Source organism: Rhinoraja longicauda, chromosome 3, assembly GCF_053455715.1.
Source record: "Rhinoraja longicauda isolate Sanriku21f chromosome 3, sRhiLon1.1, whole genome shotgun sequence".
In the NCBI taxonomy this organism is placed as follows: Eukaryota; Metazoa; Chordata; class Chondrichthyes; order Rajiformes; family Arhynchobatidae; genus Rhinoraja; species Rhinoraja longicauda.
The window spans coordinates 94,473,254-94,493,420 of NC_135955.1; the positions used below are offsets into that span (position 1 = coordinate 94,473,254).

General features: G+C 47.9%; 1 protein-coding gene across 1 annotated transcript; it reads right to left on the reverse strand.

The window, feature by feature from the left end:
- Positions 1 to 3,495: 3,495 nt before the first annotated feature.
- Positions 3,496 to 16,392, reverse strand: rwdd (RWD domain containing 4). Its single transcript, XM_078397085.1, has 7 exons — positions 16,233 to 16,392; positions 14,898 to 14,978; positions 13,748 to 13,857; positions 12,640 to 12,790; positions 9,512 to 9,623; positions 6,594 to 6,643; positions 3,496 to 3,844 (listed from the first exon to the last, which is right to left on the reverse strand). The coding sequence occupies exons 1-7, from the start codon at positions 16,254 to 16,256 to the stop codon at positions 3,812 to 3,814; spliced, it is 561 nt and encodes a 186-aa protein (XP_078253211.1). The 5' UTR covers positions 16,257 to 16,392; the 3' UTR covers positions 3,496 to 3,811.
- Between the last annotated feature and the right edge of the window lie 3,775 nt (positions 16,393 to 20,167).

Consider the following 20,167-nt stretch of genomic DNA (forward strand, 5'->3'; position numbering starts at 1 on the left):
CGGTGATGTGGAGAGATAAAGAACAATGAATGAAAGATACGCAAAAAAGTAACGATGACAAAGGAAACAAGCCACTATAAGCTGTTTGTTGGGTGAAAATGAGAAGCCAGTGTGACTTGGGTGGGGGAGGGATAGAGAGAGAGGGAATGTCGGGGCTACCTGAAGTGAGAGAAATCAATATTCATACCACTGGGCTGTAAGCTGCCCAAGTGAAATATGAGATGCTGTTCCTCCAATTTGCGTTTAACCTCACTCTGACAATGGAGGTGACCCAGGACAGAAAGTCTGTGTGGGAACTGCGGGGTACCGATGAGACACGAGTGAGGGCCTCATCTCTGGCTAACAAAAAAAGCCTGCTCCTGTGCTGTCCTGTTGGTGGTTCAGATTGGCAAAGGAAGCTCACATAGAAGACAGAGTAACTCAGCGGGTCAGGCAGCATCTGTGGAGAACATGGATAGGTGACGTTTCACAGAGTGCTGGAGTAACTCAGCGGGTCAGGCAGCATCTCTGGAGAACATGGATAGGTGACGTTTCACAGAGTGCTGGAGTAACTCAGCGGGTCAGGCAGCATCTCTGGAGAACATGGATAGGTGACGTTTCACAGAGTGCTGGAGTAACTCAGCGGGTCGGGCAGCATCTCTGGAGAACATGGATAGGTGACGTTTCACAGAGTGCTGGAGTAACTCAGCGGGTCAGGCAGCATCTGTGGAGAACATGGATAGGTGACGTTTCACAGAGTGCTGGAGTAACTCAGCGGGTCAGGCAGCATTTCTGGAGAACATGGATAGGTGACGTTTTGGGTCGGGAACCTTCTTCAATCGGAGTTATTCCAGCACTTTGTGCTCTCAGCTGGATTCCAGCATCTGCAGGTCCTCGTGTCCACTGTAGATCTTCCGAATGAAGTCAGTTGTGTTGATCCTCCTCCTGAAAAGACCAGGACAAGTCAGGGCCAGCAACAGATGCCTACAGGCAGAGTGGTTCCCTGATAGGCAGATGCTGGCTAACGCTGGCGTGTGATACCAAACGGGATACGTCCTCGTGAACTGGTTAACCGTCGTTTTAGTGGAAGAGGGGAATTTGTCACTTCCTCCCCCCACCGCAAATGTCCCCACCCAATCAATCTGAAGAAGGGTCCACAACCTGAAACATCACCTCCCTGCCCCCCCCCCTCTGTTCACAAGATGGTGAACCAGTTCGAGTTTACAAAGATGCATTCCCCTTGGGATCATACCATCCCAAGCCAACAACTGGCCTCACAGGGAAGCTCCCTGATAAGTTCTGGTCTTTCTTGGAAGCATTAGGAAGGAGACGAGGAGGAATTTCTTGAGTCAGAGGGTGGTGAATCTGTGGAATTCTTGGCCACAGACGGCTGTGGAGGCCGAGTCAGTGGATATATTGAAGGTGGAGATTGATAGATTCTTGTTTAGTTAGTGCAGGTGCAAGGGGTTATGGGGAGAAGGCAGGAGAGTGCAGTTGAGAGGAATAGTTTCGTTTAGAGATACAGCGCAGAAACAGGCCCCTTCGGCCCACCGGGTCCGCGCCGACCAGCGATCCCCGCACACTAACACTATCCTACACCCACTAGGGACAATTTTTACATTGACCAAGCCAATTAACCTACAAGCCTGGACGTCTTTGGAGTGTGGGAGGAAACCGAAGACCTCGGAGAAAACCCATGCAGGTCACGGGGAGAATGTACAAACTCCGTACAGACAGTACCCATAGTCGGGATGGAACCCGGGTCTCCGGCGCTGCATTCGCTGCAAGCTAGCCACCATGCTGGCCTAACCAGCTATGATTGAATGGCGGAGTAGACTGGATGCCAAATGCCCAATTCTGTTCTTACAACCTATGGACCACTCTAACAAAACAGGCCTCGCAACTCCTTTAAACCTTACCCCTCTCATCCATGTACCAGATACTCTAGGCCAAGCTGTTTAGTATCTGATATCTCCATCCAGGGAAACTTGGATCTGACCGTCTTCCCCATCAATGCTTCTCATGATTTTTATACACTTTACTTTTAGACTTCAGAGATACAGCACAGAGACAGGCCCTTCGACCCACCGAGCCCGCTCCGACCAGCGATCACGCTGTACGCTAACCTACACACACTAGGGACAAATTTTTACAACTTTCTAAAGCCAGTCAACCTACAAACCTGGGTAGACACAAGATGCTGGAGTAACCCAGTGGGTCAGGCAGCATCTCTGGAGAGAAGGAATGGGTGACGTTCTGGGTTGAGACCCTTCTTCAGTCTGAAGAAGTGTCTCGACCCGAAACGTCACCCATTCCTTCTCTCCAGAGATGCTGCCTGACCCACTGGGTTACTCCAGCGTCTTGTGCCTACCTTCGATTTAAACCATCATCTGCAGTTTTCTTTCCTGCTTAACCTACAAACCTGTATGTCTTAGGAGTTTTGGGAGCAAAAACCCACACGGTCACGGGAAGAACATACAAGTTCGATACAGACAACACCCAGTCACGATCGAACCCTGGTGCCCGGTACTTGAATTTAGAAGGATGAGAGGGGATCTTATCGAAACATATGATTATTAAGGGGTTGGACACGTTAGAGGCAGGAAACAGGTTCCCAATGTTGTGGTAGTCCAGAACCAGGGGCCACAGTTTAAGAATAAGGGGTAGGCCATTTAGAACGGAGATGAAGAAATACTTTTTCAGTCAGAGAGTTGTAAATCTGTGGAATTCTCTGCCTCAGAAGGCAGTGGAGGCCAAGTCTCTGAATGCATTCAAGAGAGAGCTAGATAGAGCTCTTAAGGATAGCGGAGTCAGGGGGTATGGGGAGAAGGCAGGAACGGGGTACTGATTGGGAATGATCAGCCATGATCACATTGAATGGTGCTGCTGGCTCGAAGGGCCGAATGGCCTCCTCCTGCACCTATTGTCTATTGAATCTACCGCTGCGCCACTGTCCCGCCCAATTAAAGGTCCAACTTCAATCACCGATGTTTTCCAGAATAATAAAGGAATCTACGCGAGTAGAAATATTTAAAGCTTTATTAAAACCTTGAAGATTTCCAGAAAGGTGAATGTTTCTGGCTGATTTTCCTCAGCGACAATTATCAAGAGTCCATACATGATGCTGTCTTCATTGAACTGACAGAACAGCATGATTGCAGATGGTTCACTATTGTTGCCACGCTGTTTAGGAAAATGTTGGCTCAGTGAACAACAGTTAAAAACTGAGATATACTTCGCTAAATATCTATGCCCTCCAGCACTCCGTTACCGTGTGGCCAAGTCAGCAGCTGTTGTTTTTTTTAAATTTGATTTTTAATTAATTAAATTAAATTAAATTTGATTGAGATGAAGTGCTTATCACAAAATGGTGGAGTAACTGAACGGGTCAGGCAGCAGCATCTCAGGAGAGAAGGAATGGGTGACGTTTCGGGTTGAGACCCTTCTTCAGACTGATGTCAGGGGAGGGGGCGAGACCACCCCCTCCCCTGACATCAGTCTGAAGAAGGGTCTCGACCCGAAACGTCACCCATTCCTTCTCTCCTGAGATGCTGCTGCCTGACCCGTTCAGTTACTCCACCATTTTGTGACACCTTCGATTTGCACCAGCATCTGCAGTTGTTTTCCTATACCAGATGATGTGTTTGGTGCACTGTAATACCGTGGTAACGTGCAGCTGGCTTGCAGGAGACACCGGAAACAATAACTTCATGTCAAAAGGTGCTGTTATTTTACCATAGAGATGTTCCATAGAGAAATACAGGAAACGGACGCGCTCCGGCACAATAAAAATCTGATCATCTACAAGTCCACGCCAATCCATAAGCTCGGGTCACTCCTCGTCCTTGTAGCCAGTTTTGCTCAACTGCGGACAAATGAAAGGAGAAAAGATTACGGAACGTTTGAGACTGATTCACCGTTCAAAGAAAAAGCGCTATAGAAACATAGAAAATAGGTGCAGGAGTAGGCCATTCGGCCCTTCGAGCCTGCACCGCCATTCAATATGATCATGGCTGATCATCCAACTCAGTATCCCGTACCTGCCTTCTCTCCATACCCCCTGATCCCTTTAGCCACAAGGGCCACATCTAACTCCCTCTTAAATATAGCCAATAAACTGGCCCCAACTACCTTCTGTGGCAGAGAATTCCACAGATTCACCACTCTCTGTGTGAAAAAAGACTTTCTCATCTAAAAGACTTCCCCCTTATCCTTAAACTGTGACCCCTTATTCTGGACTTCCCCAACATCGGGAACAATCTTCCTGCATCTAGCCTGTCCAACCCCTTAAGAATTTTGTAAGTTTCTGTAAGATTCCCCGCTCAATCTTCTAAATTCCATGTGATTCAAATTTCTGAAGCGAAAATGACTCAATTTGCTTTAAACTCTTCGACAAGTTAACAAGAACAAAGAGAAGCAAGAGGAACGTTGAGGTGAATGTTGGCGTCTAATGACACAATCCTCGTTAGGGCGGCACGGTGGCGCAGCGGTAGAGTTGCTGCCTTACAGCGAATGCAGCGCCGGAGACCCGGGTTCCATCCTGACTGCGGGCGCCGTCTGTACGGAGTTTGTACGTTCTCCCCGTGACCTGCGTGGGTTTTCTCCGAGATCTTCGGTTTCCTCCCACTCCAAAGACGTACAGGTCATCAGTCAGACTATAGCGTCTGAAGAAGGGTGTCGACCTGAAACGTCACCAATCCCTTCACTCCAGAGATGCTGCCTGTCCCACTGAGTTACTGCAGCATTTTGTGTCTGTCTTCCATACTCAATAGTCTGACTGATGAAGGCCAATGTGCCAAAAGCCTTTTTGGCCTCATGAGTGTCTTATCTGACTGCAACATGACCTTGGAGGCAGGAGGATGAGGAGTTTCGACCACCCTATCCATCAAAGAATCTGTGTACCTGGATTCCGAGAGCCCTCGGCTCTACGTTTGGACAGTCCACAGAAATAAAAATCACTCTTTAATTGGGTAATAACAAATAAACACTCACATGCTGAATATCCAGGAATCAAGTCATCCATCCAGCATCAGATGGTTTTATTTGAGAGAAAGTGGAAAAGTGTATTAGTAATTGGAATGTTTGAAATTAATTTGCAATTCTAAACGTTTGCCATTTTAGTGCAAGAGTGCTTCCTTTATTTTTCATCATGTTGAGTTTAGTTTAGAGGTACAAGTCAAGTCAAGTTTATTTGTCACATACACATACACGATGTGCAGTGAAATGAAAGCATTAAAACAAGCCCTTCGGTGCAGCGAGTCCAAGACGACCATTGATCACCCGTTTGCACTAGTTCTGTGTCATCCCACTTTCTCACCCACTCCCCACACACTGGGGGGAAGTTTACACAGGTCAATTAAAATACAGACCCGCACGTCTTTAGGCTGTGGGGGGAAACCGAAGCACCCGGAGGACACACACGTGGTCACTCCACATAATGCAAACTCCACATAGACAGCCCCCACGGTCAGGATGGAACGCGGGTCTCTGGTGCTGTGAGGCAGCGGCTCTACCCGCGGCGCTAATGTGCCACCCGAACAAATTCTGTAGGTGGACACAAAATGCTGGAGTAACTCAGCAGGTCAGGCAGCATCTCTGGAGAGAAGGAATGGGTGACGTTTCAGGTCGAGACCCTTCTTCAGACTGATGTCAGGGGAGGGGGCGGGACAGAGGTAGAATGAAGTCGGGGACAGTAAGACTAGTAGGAGAACTGGGAAGGGGGAGGGGATGGATAGAGAGGGAAAGCAGGGACTATCTGAAGTTAGAGAAGTCAATGTTCATACCGCTGGGGTGTAAACTACCCAAACGAAAAATATGAGGTGCTGTTCCTCCAATTTGCGCTGGGCCTCACTCTGACAATGGAGGAGGCCCAGGACAGACAGGTCAGAGTGGGAGGGGGGAGTTGAAGTGCTGAGCCACCGGGAGATCAAGTAGGTTAAGAGATAATTTGTCCCTGAACAAATTCTGTACATTTGTCTTAGTTCGGTGTTATCGCCACGTGTACGGAGGTACAGTAAGACGTTTATTCGTCGCGTTCTAACCATCCAGAGAAAAGACGAATCACGATTACAATCAAGCCATCCACAGTGTGAGAATAGACAATAGGTGCAGGAGGAGGTCATTCGGCCCTTCGAGCCAGCACCGCCATTCAATATGATCATGGCTGATCATTCTCAATCAGTACCCCGTTCCTGCCTTCTCCCCATACCCCCTGACTCCGCTATCCTTAAGAGCTCTATCCAGCTCTCTTTTGAATGCATTCAGAGAATTGGGCTCCACTGCCTTCTGAGGCAGAGAATTCCACAGATTCACAACTCTCTGACTGAAAAAGTTTTTCCTCATCTCAGTTCTAAATGGCCCACCACTTATTCTTAAACTGTGGCCGCTTGTTCTGGACTCCCCCAACATTGGGAACATGTTTCCTGCCTCTAACGTGTCCAACCCCTTAATAATCTTATACGTTTCGATAAGATCTCCTCTCGTCCAAGCAGGACGAAGGGGAATAACATGGAATACATCTTTTAGTTGAAGGCTTCCATCTCATTTCTATGATCACACGTGAAAACAGTCACTACAATGCTGAGATTCTTACAAATATAAAGTCCATGCCGTACCTTAATGACATCCACCCAGTTCCATCCTCGTGGCAGATCCCCCTGGTGGTCTGATCAGACAAAACGCAAGATTACTCTCACCGCAAGATCAAAGCACCATCATTTGCTTCTTCGACAAAATTCTCTTCCTCCCTCAGGGCCGATGTCGCTTCGCCAGTTTTCTCAACTATTGATATTTCTACGGAGGCGCCAGCAGAGATTACGCAGGCGACCTGACCGGGGACAGCACAGCGCGACACAGTACAGGAACAGGCCCTTCGGCCCGCAATGTTTCTCTTTGGCTATTAAAATGATTCCAGGAATGAGTGGGTTGGCGGCACGGTGGCGCAGTGGTAGAGTTGCTGCCTTACAGCGAATGCAGCGCCGGAGACTCAGGTTCGATCCTGACTACGGGTGCCGTCTGTACGGAGTTTGTACGTTCTCACCGTGACCTGCGTAGGTTTTCTCCGAGATCTTCGGTATCCTCCCACACTCCAAAGACGTGCAGGTTTGTAGGTTAATTGGCTGGGCAAATGTAAAAATTGTCCCAAGTGGGTGTAGGATAGTGTTAGTGTGCGGGGATCGCTGGGCGGCACGGACCCGGTGGGCCGAAGGGCCTGTTTCTGCGCTGTATCTAAATCTAAAATCTACAAACGTCGAGCAGAAGCACAGGTTCATCTGCAAATTGAATCAGTAAGGAAGGCAAATGCAATGTTAGCATTTAGTTTGAGAGGACCACAACACAAAAACAGGGATGCAATGCTGAGGCTCTATAAATAAGGTGCTAGTCTGATTGCATTCGGAGTATTGTGATCAGTTTTGGGGCCCATATCTGAAGTTGGATGTGTTGGCTCTGGAGGGTCCAGAGGAGGTTTACGAGAATTAACCCAGGAATGAGTGGGTTAACATATGGCAGTATTTGTCAGCATTGGAGCTGTAATCGCTGGAGTTTAGAAGGTTGAGAGGGGACCTCATTGAAAACTTACCGAATAGTGAACCTTTCACTGTCCAGCGCAGCCTGGAACGTGGCGACTTCAACAGCCTGACAGCGGGAAAAGATGGCAGGGGAAGGGGAAAGACATTCTGGCCTTCCATCACAGCGATGAGGTGACTGGAGGAGACTCACTGTGATCGATGTTTCTTTTTGTTGGATGTTGGTTTATGATTGTGTGTGTTATTGCTTAATTTTATTGCTCTTATTATTGGACTGTGGGTAATCTTTCATTTCACTGCACATTTATGTGTATGTGACAAATAAAATTGACTATTGACTATAGATAGAGTGGATGTGGAGAGGATGTTTCCACTGGTGGGAGAGTCTAGGACCAAAGGGCGCTCTTCTAGAAAGGTGAGGAGGAACTTCTTTAGTCAGAGGGTGGTTAATCTGTGGAACTCATTGCCAGAGGGCTGTGGAGGCCAAGTCAGTGGATATTTGTAAGGTAGAGATAGACAAATTCTTGATTAGAACGGGTATAATAGATAATAGACAATAGGTGCAGGAGGAGGCCATTCGGCCCTTCGAGCCAGCACCGCCATTCAATGTGATCATGGCTAATCATTCTCAATTAGTACCCCGTTCCTGCCTTCTCCCCATACCCCCTGACTCCACTATCCTCAAGAGCTCTATCCAGCTCTCTCTTGAATGCATTCAGAGAATTGGCCTCCACTGCCTTCTGAGACAGAGAATTCCACAGATTCACAACTGTCTGACTGAAAAAGTTCAAGGCATCAAGGGTTATGGGGAGAAGGCAGGAAAATGTGATTTGGAGGCAGAGATCAGCCATGATTGAATGGCGGAGTAGACACTATGGGCTGAATGGCCTAATTCTACTCCTATAACTTGTGAACTTGTAAAATGGATGGAGTCTTCATTCACAGTGCTCTGAATAGTTGGATTAATAAATAATACCCTGGTGCTGGAAAACATTTGTGATCCTTGCAGCAAAGTCAAGAACAATTAAAAATATATATACTATTGTCACAGACACCTGCCGAGGATGTCATTGGGCATGTTTAAGGCACAGATAGATAGATTCTTGATCAGTACGGGTGTCAGGGGTTATGGGGAGAAGGCAGGAGAATAGGGTTGGGAGGGAGAGATAGATCAGCCGTGATTGAATGGCGGAGTTGACTTGATGGGCTGAATTTTTTTGCGTCTACCTTATGTTTAAAACACATTTGGACAGTTATATTTTTAGGAAAGGTTTGCAGGGATATGGCAATAGGCAATAGGTGCAGGCCATTCGGCCCTTCGTGCCAGCACCACCATTCACCGTGATTATGGCTGATCATCCACAATCCACAATCAGTACCCCGTTCCTGCCTTCTCCCCATACCCCCTGACTCCGCTATCTTTAAGAGCTCTATCTAACTCTCTTGACAGCATGCAGTGAATTGCCCTCCACTGCCTTCTGAGGCAGAGAATTCCACAGACTCACAACTCTCTGGGTGAAAAGGGTTTCCTCATATGGGCCAAATGGGAACTAGCTTAGGGGCATATTGATCAAGGTAGGCTGAGGGGCCTGTTTCCGTTCTGTGTGAATCTACGATCATGGGCGAGGCGATGATAGGGTCTGTGGATGAAGTGGGTAAAATGGAGTTCTATCCACACAAGGAACTAAAACTAAAATGTTACTTCGTTTTAGTTTGACTTTAGGTTTAGTTAAAGTGATACAGCACCCAGAGCCCACACCGACCATCGATCGCCTGTTAATCCCACATTTGCACCCACTCCCTACACACTAGGGGGCGGTATACAGTGCGCCAATATATCTACAAACACGCACCCCTTTGGGATGTGGGTGGAAACCGGGGAACCCAGAGAAAACCCACGCAACACATCAATTGCAGAAGCAGCAAAAAGTGACAGTGCACAAACCAGGCTCCATTGCAATCACATCACATATAGTCAAATTAATATTTCAGAGCAAAATTCACACCTGTCTTGTCGGCCAACTTTTTCTTTTGAGACTTTGTCAGCTGTTCTTTTTTTTCTTTCTTCTTGGACGATGGAAAATTTGAAGGTACAGAGCGTTCATTCGCTGACATACTCTGTGGAGAAAATATTTTCTTATTTCACATGTAACATGACATTAATATCTTTCACCCCCTCCGAGAAATCACTGCAGAAATAGTTCCTCTTTGCTAAAAGCAAGGCAGTTGCCCACGTCCAGAAACGTGTAAGTGAACATAAAATGTTTGTTTTTATGTTTCTCAAAAGATTCCAGAGTTTTCCCCAGTTGACTCCATCTGCACCTCACGCTGCCTCGGCAAGGCCAGCAGCAGAATCAAGGACCAGTCTCACCCCGGGCCACTTCCTCTTCTCCCCTCTCCCATCAGGCAAGAGGTACAGAAGTGTGAAAACGCACACCTCCAGATTGAGGGACAGTTTCTTCCTAAGTGTTATCAGGCAACTGAACCGTCCTCTCACCAGCTAGAGAGCTGTCCCGACCAACCAGCTACTTCAATTGAGAACCTCAGACTTTACTGGCTTTACCTTACACTAAACGTTATTCCCTATGTCATGTATCTGTACACTGTGGATCGATTGTAATCATGCATTGTCTTTCCGTTGACTGGTTAGCATGCAACAAGACAGACAGAAAGCAAAGAGTGGGGATAAATGGGTCCCTTTCAGAATGGCAGGCAGCGACTAGTGGGATACCGCAAGGCTCGGTGCTGGGACCGCAGCTATTTACAATATACATTAATGACTTGGATGAAGGGATTAAAAGTACCATTAGCAAATTTGCAGATGGTACAAGGCTGGATGGTAGAGAGAACTGTGAGGAAGATGCTATGAGGTTGCAGGGTGACTTGGACAGGTTGTGTGAGTGGGCGGATGCATGGCAGATGCAGTTTAATGTGGATAAGTGTGAGGTTATCCACTTAGGTGGTAAGAATAGGAAGGCAGATTATTATCTGAATGGTGTCAAGTTAGGAAAAGGGGACGTACAACTAGATCTGGGTGTCCTAGTGCATCAGTCACTGAAAGGAAGCATGCAGGTACAGCAGTCAGTGAAGAAAGCCAATGGAATGTTGGCCTTCATAACAAGAGGAGTTGAGTATCGGAGCAAAGAGGTCCTTCTGCAGTTGTACAGGGCCCTAGTGAGACCGCACCTGGAGTACTAAGTGCAGTTTTGGTCTCCAAATTTGAGGAAGGATATTCTTGCTATTGAGGGAGTGCAGCGTAGGTTTACTAGGTTAATTCCCGGAATGGCAGTATGTTGTATGTTGTATGTTGTATGTTGAAAGACTGGAGCGACTAGGCTTGTATACACTGGAATTTAGAAGGATGAGAGGGGATCATATCGAAACGTACAAGATTATTAAGGGGTTGGACACGTTAGAGGCAGGAAACATGTTCCCAATATTGGGGGAGTCCAGAACCAGGGGCCACAGTTTAAGAATAAGGGGTAGGCCATTTAGAACTGAGATGATGAAAAACCTTTTCAGTCAGAGTTGTGAATCTGTGGAATTCTCTGCCTCAGAAGGCAGTGCAGGTCAATTCTCTGAATGCATTCAAGAGAGAGCAGGATAGAGCTCTTAAGGATAGCGGAGTCAGGGGGTATGGGGAGAAGGCAGGAACGGGGTACAGATTGAGAATGATCAGCCATGATCACATTGAATGGTGGTGCTGACTCAAAGGGCCAAATGGTCTACTCCTGCACCTATTGTCTATTGTCTAACAAAAAAAAGCTTTTCACTGTACATGTGACAATAAACTAAACTATCACCAACTAGAGAGCAGTCCTGACCTCCCATCTACCTCAGTACAGGTGACAATAATCTAAAGTAAAGAGGGCCGGGGGAGTAAAGCAGGGGGTTCCATTTCTGCCGAATACCCTTAAAAAAATACCAATACCATTAAAGAACAGATGCTGCAAACTTACTTCCTTGGAGCGAGTCAATTTGCTGTAGTTTTCTATGTTATTAACGGAAACCACAGGTCAACTGTTTTAGATCGAGAAGTCCCGGGGGACACGTGAACATTATGCAACCTACTTTAAAATGCAAGTTTGTTGACGCAGAATAACATCAGCAGATTTAATAGCCTACCGCTAAATGACAAGAACACATTCAAAACATGATCGCATTTGAGAAATCACATTAAATCTCAAATTCTTAAATCTTAAATCCCCCCCCCCCCCCGCCCCTTCCCAGTTCTCCCACTGTCTTCCTGTCTCCACCTATATCTTTTCTTTGCCCCCTCCCCCCTGACATCAGTCTGAAGAAGGGTCTCAGCCCGGAACGTCACCCATTCCCTCTCTCCTAGATGCTGCCCAACCTGCTGAGTTACTCCAGCATTTTGTGATACTTCGTTTTGAACCAGCATCTGCAGTTATTTTCCTGCACATTTAAATCTCAATGTTTCCACAGGCCCACCACTGATTTTCCAGCATCCTTGGTTCCAGAGCCATGCCGTGTTTTCCGTTTTGCCGGATCAACAGAGGTCATTGCCTCGGGTCGGGGTGTGTGGTCCGAGATACATCTGGACGATGATTTATAGTGCGATTACAGATGTTTCCACTCACGGGAGAGTCTGGGACCAGAGGCCACAGCCTCAAAATAAAAGGACGCACCTTTAAAAAGAAATTTCTTTAGTCAGAGGGTGGTGAATCTGTGGAATTCATCACCACAGATGGCTGTGGAGGCCAAGTCCTTTCCTCGTTTCTTTTCCCCCACTCAACCACAATCAGTCTGAAGAGGGGTCCCGACCCGAAACATCGCCTGTCCACGTTCTCCAGAGATGCTGCCTGACCCGCTGAGTTACCCCAGCACTCTGCGAAACGTCACCTATCCACGTTCTCCAGAGATGCTGCCTGACCCGCTGAGTTACTCCAGCACTCTGTGAAACATCACCTATCCATGTTCTCCAGAGATGCTGCCTGACCCGCTGAGTTACTCCAGCACTCTGCGAAACGTCACCTATCCACGTTCTCCAGAGATGCTGCCTGACCCGCTGAGTTATTCCAGCACTTTGCATCTTTTTTTGAAAACCATCAACTGCAGTTCATTGCATCTCCAGTAATTAAATGTGGCTTGCTTTAATTTAACGTTGACGTACCACTGTGTTGACGACTGTCCGGTGGTTTTCCATGAGCTGTTCCTTGTTGTCTTTAGCCCATTCAAACAGCGTGTACATCATGGCAGTCCCGAGGTTTGCTTCAACCTGCTCCTGCAGCCTGGCTATTATATTTTGCTTTACTGACGTTGCACTGAGGAGCACACAAACCAAACATGTAATCCAATTGTTCCCCATATTGAATAATCAAACACGATTCCCATTTAAGTCGTGACTTTTACTTGATGACGCGATTAACTTAATTCTTTTCACTTAATATCGTAATCGTGTACTGTCTTTCTGCTGACTGATTAGCACACAACAAAAGCTTTTCACTGTGGAATTCTCTGCCACAGAAGGCAGTAGAGGACAATTCAATGAATGAATTTAAAAGAGATTTAGATAGAGCTCTAGGGGCTAGTGGAATCAAGGGCTGATCATCCACAATCAGTAACCCGTGCCTGCCTTCTCCCCATATCCCTTGATTCCACTAGCCCCTAGAGCTCGATCGAACTCTCCAATGAATTGGCCTCCACTGCCTTTTGTGGCAGAGAATTCCACAAATTCACAACTCTCTAGGTGAAAAGGTTTTGTCTCATCTTAGTTTTAAATGCCCTCCCCTTTATTCTTAGACTGTGTGGCCCCTGGTTCTGCACTCCCCCAACATTGGGAACATTTTTCCTGCATCTAGCTTGTCCAGTCCTATATGTTTCTATAAAATCCCCTCTCATCCTTCTAAATTCTAGTGAATACAAGCCCAGTCTTTCCAATCTTTCCTCATATGACAGTCCTGCCATCCTGGGGATTAACCTCCTGAACCTACACTACACTGCCTCAATAGCAAGGACGTCCTTTCTCAAATTAGACCAAAGCTGCACACAATACTCCAGATGTGGTCTCACCAGGGCACTGTACAACTGCAGAAGGACCTCTTTACTCCTGTACTCAAATCCTCTGGTCATGAAGGCCAATGTGCCATTAGCTTTCTTCACTGCCTGCTTAAGTTCTGTAATTATGACTTAATCCAAAAGCCTCAATAATCCTTTTAAAACCCAAATGAGATGAAGAAAGTTGTTCAGCATTCTGTATGAAACCAGACTGGAACTCTTACATGCCATTGTTGAAGAAGACATTCAGTGATATGTTCGGGGCCATTTCTGGGTACATTTCAGGCCATGATATTTCTAGCATGAAGGCCTTCGGGTCTTCATGGTCACCTATCTAAAACATAACAGAAAATAGAAAAGTTAAATTCAATATTGACATTAAAGTGAAGGCAAGGCATGACAAAACAACATTTTATATTCAGAAGATAGACAAATTGATGGAGCAATTCAGCAGGGCAGGCAGCATCTCTGGAAGAAAAGGATAGGCGACACATTGGGTCGGGACCCACCCTCAGACCTGAAGACGGGTCCCGACCAGAAACGTCATCCATCCACGTTCTTCGGAGATGCTGCCTTACCCACTAATTTATTCATACTTCATTAGTTCGAAGAGCAGAATTAGGCCATTCGGCTCAGCAGGTCTACTCCACCATTCAATCATGATGATCTATCTCTCCCTCTCAACCCCATTCTCCTGCCTACTCCCCATAACCCCTGACACCCGTACTAATCAAGAATCTGTCAAGCTGCACCGTCAAAATATCCACTGACTTGGCCTCCACAATCGTGGCAATGAATTCCACAGACTCACCACCCTCCTCTGACTGAAGAAATTCCTCCTCGTCTTTCTAAAGGGACGACTTTTAATTCGGAGGCTGTGGCCTCTGGTCTTAGACACTCCCACTAGTGGAAACATCCTCTCCACATCCACTCTCAATCCAGGCCTTTCACTATTCCAGCAGTGTGTGTGTGTGTCTATCTTTGGTATAAAGCAGCATCTGTAGTTCTGTGATTCAACATTTTAAATGTGTTGGATATTCCATTAAACACCGAACAATCATCTCCAGTTATTTATTGCATAATAAATGTCACCATTTTGTTCAGATACTACCCTTGATTTTTTTTCTTCATTTCCAAAGCTGGAGTAACTCAGCAGGACAGGCAGCATCTCTGGAGAAAAGGAATGGGTGACATATCGGATCAAGCAGACTTGATGGGCCAAATACTGTTCCTATGTTTTATGATCTCTAATGAATTATGTCCCGACACTTGGACGTATATGGATAGGATAGGTTTACAAGGATATGGGCCAAACGCAGGCAAGTGGGACTGGTGTAGATGAGACATTTGTACCAAACACCATTCTGTACTCACTCGATATTGAAAAGACGTTGGACTAAGTTCTTTAAAACAATCGTCTCCTTCATAAATGGAGTGCAGAACTTCGAGCTCCATCTGAAAGTAACACATCCAGTTACAATAGCAAAGAACTGCAGATGATGGTTTTAAAAAAAAGACACAAATTCAGCGGGTCAGGCAGCATCTCTGGAGAACATGGATAGGTGACGTTTCACAGAGTGCTGGAGTAACTCAGCAGGTCAGGCAGGAGTGGGGATGGGTGGGGGGTGGGGTTGGGGTTTTGGTTTGGGGGGTTGGTGGGGGGGGAGGGAGGAGGGGGATGAGGGGCTTTTGGGAAGAGACTTGGGGAGAGAGGAGGAGGTTTAGGAAGAAGCTGAGGGGGGGAAGGGAGGTGAAGATCAGGAGGGAGTGTGTGGGGAGAGGAGAGAGTCGGTGGTGTGTGTGTGGAGGGCGGGTGTGTGTGGGGGGGAGGGGGAAGATCAGGAGGGGAGGTGTGGGGAGAGGAGAGGGCGGGTGGTGTGTGTGTGTGTGGGGGGGGGGGAAGAGGGCTGGTGGTGTGGGTGGGGTGAAGAGGGCGGGTGGTGTGTGTGTGGGTGGGGGTGAAGATCAGGAGGGGGGGGGTGGGGGGGAAGAGGGCCGGTGGTGTGAGTGTGTGGGGGGGGGGGGGGGGAAGAGGGCGTGTGTGTGTGTGTGTGGTGGGGTGAAGATCAGGAGGGTGTGTGTGTGTGGGGGGGGGTGAAGATCAGGAGGGGGGGTGAAGATCAGGAGGGTGTGTGTGTGTGTGGGGGGGGGGGGTGAACATCAGGAGGGTGTAAGTGTGTGGGGGGGGGAAGAGGGCGTGTGTGTGTGTGTGTGTGTGGGGGGTGAAGATCAGGAGGGTGTGTGTGTGGGGGGGTGAAGATCAGGAGGGTGTGTGTGTGGGGGGGTGTGTGTGTGGGGGGGGGGGTGAAGATCAGGAGGGTGTGTGTGTGGGGGGGGGGGTGAAGATCAGGAGGGTGTGTGTGTGGGGGGGGGGTGAAGATCAGGAGGGGGGGTGAAGATCAGGAGTGTGTGTGTGTGTGTGTGGGGGGGGGTAAAGATCAGGAGGGTGTGTGTGGGGGGGGGGTGAAGATCAGGAGGGTGTGTGTGTGTGGGGGGGGGTGAAGATCAGGAGGGGGGGTGAAGATCAGGAGTGTGTGTGTGTGTGTGTGTGTGTGTGTGTGTGTGTGTGTGGGGGGGGGGGGGGGGTGAAGATCAGGAGGGGGCTGTGGGGAGAGGAGAGGGCCAGGTGGTGTGTGTGGGGGTCCGGGGTCCGGCACCACTGGGGACGGGGAGCCTATCCCATCAGCAGCTCCTGCCCCGGACACTCACCGCCTGCTCCTCGTTGTCCGCCATCGCGCTTCTCCCGGCGGGACCGGCCTCCACGACCCGCTGCTGCTGCTGCTGCTGTTGCTGCCGGCCTCCCTTGCCGGGGCTTCAAGCCGCCGCCGCCGCCGCCCGCAGTCCGTCGCGTCGCCACCGGTCGCCCCCCCCCCTGTCACGTGGTGTGTGTGTGTGCGCGCGTGTATCCCTTCCCCCAGGTCCGCCTCAAGCAGCGGGTCCGTCCCCCACTGGCGTCCCGGTCCGGTCCACACCCCACTGTCAATAGACAATAGGTGCAGGAGGAGGCCATTCGGCCCTTCGAGCCAGCACCGCCATTCAATGTGATCATGGCTGATCATTCTCAATCAGTACCCCGTTCCTGCCTTCTCCCCGTACCCCCTGACCCCGCTATCCTTAAGAGCTCTATCTAACTCTCTCTTGAATGCATTCAGAGAATTGGCCTCCACTGCCCTCTGAGGCAGAGAGTTCCGCTGATTTACAACTCTCTGACTGAAAAAGTTTTTCCTCATCTCGGTTCTAAATGGCCGACCCCTTATTCTTAAACTGTGGCCCCTGGTTCTGGACTCCCCCAACATTGGGAACATGTTTCCTGCCTCTAACGTGTCCAATGTTTGAAAGCAAGCGTGCAGGTGCAGCAGGCAGTGAAGAAAGCAAATGGTATGTTGGCATTCATAACAAGAGGATTTGAGTTTAGGAGCAGGGAGGTTCTGCTGCAGTTGTACAGGGCCTTGGTGAGACCGCACCTGGAGTATTGTGTACAGTTTTGGTCTCCTAATCTGAGGAAAGACATTCTAGCGCTAGAGGGAGTACAGAGAAGGTTCACCAGATTGATCCCTGGGATGGCAGGACTTTCATATGAAGAAAGACTGGATAGACTAGGCTTATACTTGCTGGAATTTAGAAGACTGAGGGGGGATCTTATTGAAACATATAAAATTCTTAAGGGTTTGGAGAGGCTAGTTGCGGGAAGATTGTTCCCGATGTTGGGGAAGCCCAGAACCAGGGGTCACAGTTTAAGGATAAGGGGGAAGTCTTTTAGGACCGAGATGAGAAAACATTTCTTCACACAGAGAGTGGTGAGTCTGTGGAATTCTCTGCCACAGAAGGTAGTTGAGGCCAGTTCATTGGCTATATTTAAGAGGGAGTTAGATGTGGCCCTTGTGGCTAAAGGGATCAGGGGGTATGGAGAGAAGGCAGGTACAGGTTACTGAGCTGGATGATCAGCCATGATCATATTGAATGGCGGTGCATGCTCGAAGGGCCGAATGGCCTACTCCTGCACCTATTTTCTATGTTTCTAATCCCTTAATAATCTTATGCATTTCGATAAGATCCCATCTCATCCTTCTAAATTCCAGTGTATACAAGCCTAGTTGCTCCAGTCTTTCAACATATGATCGTCCCGCCATTCCGGGAATTAACCTAGTATACCTACGCTGCACGCCCTCAATAGCAAGAATATCCTTCCTCAAATTTGGAGGCGAAAACTGCACACAGTACTCCATGTGAGGTTATCTATTTTGATGGCAAGAACAGGAAGGCAGATTATTATCTGAATGGTGTCAGATTCGGAAAAGGGGACGTACAACGAAACCTGGTTGTGCTTGTACATCAGTCACTGAAAGTAAGCATGCAGCCACAGCAGGCAGTGAATAAAGCTAATGGCATGTCGGCCTTCACTGCGAGAGGATTTTAGTTTAGGAGCAAGGAGGTCCAACTGCAGTTGTACAGGGTCCTGGTGAGACTGCACCTGGAGTATTGTATGAAATTTTGGCCCCCTAATTTGAGGAAGGACATTATTGCTATTGAGAGAATGCAGCGTAGGTTCACCAGGTTAATTTGCGGGATGGCAGGACTGACATATGATGCAAGAATGGGTTGACTGGTCTTGTATTGATTGGAATTTAGATGAGAGGGGATCTAAAAGAAACATATAAAATTCTTAAAGGATTGGACAGAAGGATGGAGGAAAAATGTTCCTGATGGTGGTGGATTCCAGAACCAGGGGTTACAGTTTAAGAATAATGGGGTATGCCATTTAGGACTGAGATGAGGAAAAACATTTTAGAAACATAGTGAAAATAGCTGCAGGAGGAGGCCATTCGGCCCTTCGAGCCAGCACCACCATTCATTGTGATCATGGCTGATCGTCCCCAATCAATACCCCGTGCCTGATTTCTCCCCATATCCCTTGATTCCACTAGCCCCTAGAGCTCTATCTAAGTCTCTCTTAAATCCATCCAGTGATTTGACTTCTGTGGCAGAGAATTCCACAAATTCACAACTCTCTGGGTGAAAAGGTTCCTTCTCACCTCAGTTTAAAATGGCCTCCCCTTTATTCTAAGACTGTGGCCCCTGGTTCTGGACTCGCCCAACATTGGGAACATTTTTTCCTGCATCTAGCTTGTCCAGTCCTTTTATAATTTTATATGTTTCTATAAGATCCCCTCTCATCCTTCGAAACTCCAGTGATTTCACCCAGAGAGTTGTGAATCTGTAGAATTCTCTGCCACAGAAGGTAGTGGAGGCCAATTCACTGGATGTTTTCAAGATTGAGTTAGACAAAGACAATAGAGAATAGGTGCAGGAGTAGGCCATTCGGCCCTTTGTGCCAGCACCACCATTGAATGTGATCATGGCTGATCATTCTCAATCAGTACCCCGTTCCTGCCTTCTCCCCATACCCCCTGACTCCGCTATCCTTAAGAGCTCTATCTAGCTCTCTCTTGAATGCATTCAGAGAATTGGCCTCCACTGCCTTCTGAGGCAGAGAATTCCACAGATTTACAACTCTCCAACTGAAAAGGTTTTTCCTCATTTCCGTTCTAAATGGCCTACTCCTTATTCTTAAACGGTGGTCCCTGGTTCTTGACTCCCCCAACATTGGGAACATGTTTCCTGCCTCTAACGTGTCCAACCCTTTAATAATCTTATATGTTTCGATAAGATCCCCTCTCATCCTTCTAAATTCCAGTGTATACAAGCCTTGTCGCTCCCGTCTTTCAACATATGACAGTTAGATATAGCTCTTTGGGCTAAAGGAATCAAGGGATATGAAAGGAAGCATGCAGGTACAGCAGGCAGTGAAGAAAGCCAATGGAATGTTGGTCTTCGTAACAAGAGGAGTTGAGTATAGGAGCAAAGAGGTCCTTCTACAGTTGTACCGGGCCCTGGTGAGACCGCACCTGGAGTACTGTGTGCAGTTTTGGTCTCCAAATTTGAGGAAGGATATTCTTGCTATGGAGGGCGTGCAGCGTAGGTTCACTAGGTTAATTCCCGGAATGGCGGGACTGTCGTATGTTGAAAGGCTGGAGCGATTGGGCTTGTATACACTGGAATTTAGAAGGATGAGGGGGGATCTTATTGAAACATGTAAGATAATTAGGGGATTGGACACATTAGAGGCAGGAAACATGTTCCCAATGTTGGGGGAGTCCAGAACAAGGGGCCACAGTTTAAGAATAAGTGGTAGGCCATTTAGAACGGAGATGCGGAAGAACTTTTTCAGTCAGAGAGTGGTGAAGGTGTGGAATTCTCTGCCTCAGAAGGCAGTGGAGGCCAGTTCGTTGGATGCTTTCAAGAGAGAGCTGGATAGAGCTCTTAAGGATAGCGGAGTGAGGGGGTATGGGGAGAAGGCAGGAACGGGGTACTGATTGAGAGTGATCAGCCATGATGGCATTGAATGGCGGTGCTGGCTCGAAGGGCTGAATGGCCTACTCCTGCACCTATTGTCTATTGTCTATTGATATGGGGAGAAACTGGGAATGGGGTACTGATTGAGATTGATCAGCCATGATCATCTTGAATGGCGGTGCTGGCTCAAAGGGCCGAATGGGCTCCTCCTGCACCTATTTTTGTTTCTCTATCTTTTTCTACTTGGGTCAAGAGTTCTGTGCACAGTGGCGGGGGGGGGGGGGGGGGCA

Excerpts from the sequence above, each read along its gene's own strand:
- rwdd (XM_078397085.1), bottom strand. The coding sequence starts at position 16,256 with ATGGCGGACAACGAGGAGCAGGCG. Across the intron at positions 12,791-13,747 it reads GTCTTCTTCAACAATGGCAT|TGCAACGTCAGTAAAGCAAA; the intron begins GTAAGAGTTCCA and ends TGTGCTCCTCAG. Across the intron at positions 6,644-9,511 it reads AAAGTTGGCCGACAAGACAG|ACCACCAGGGGGATCTGCCA; the intron begins GTGTGAATTTTG and ends TTGTCTGATCAG.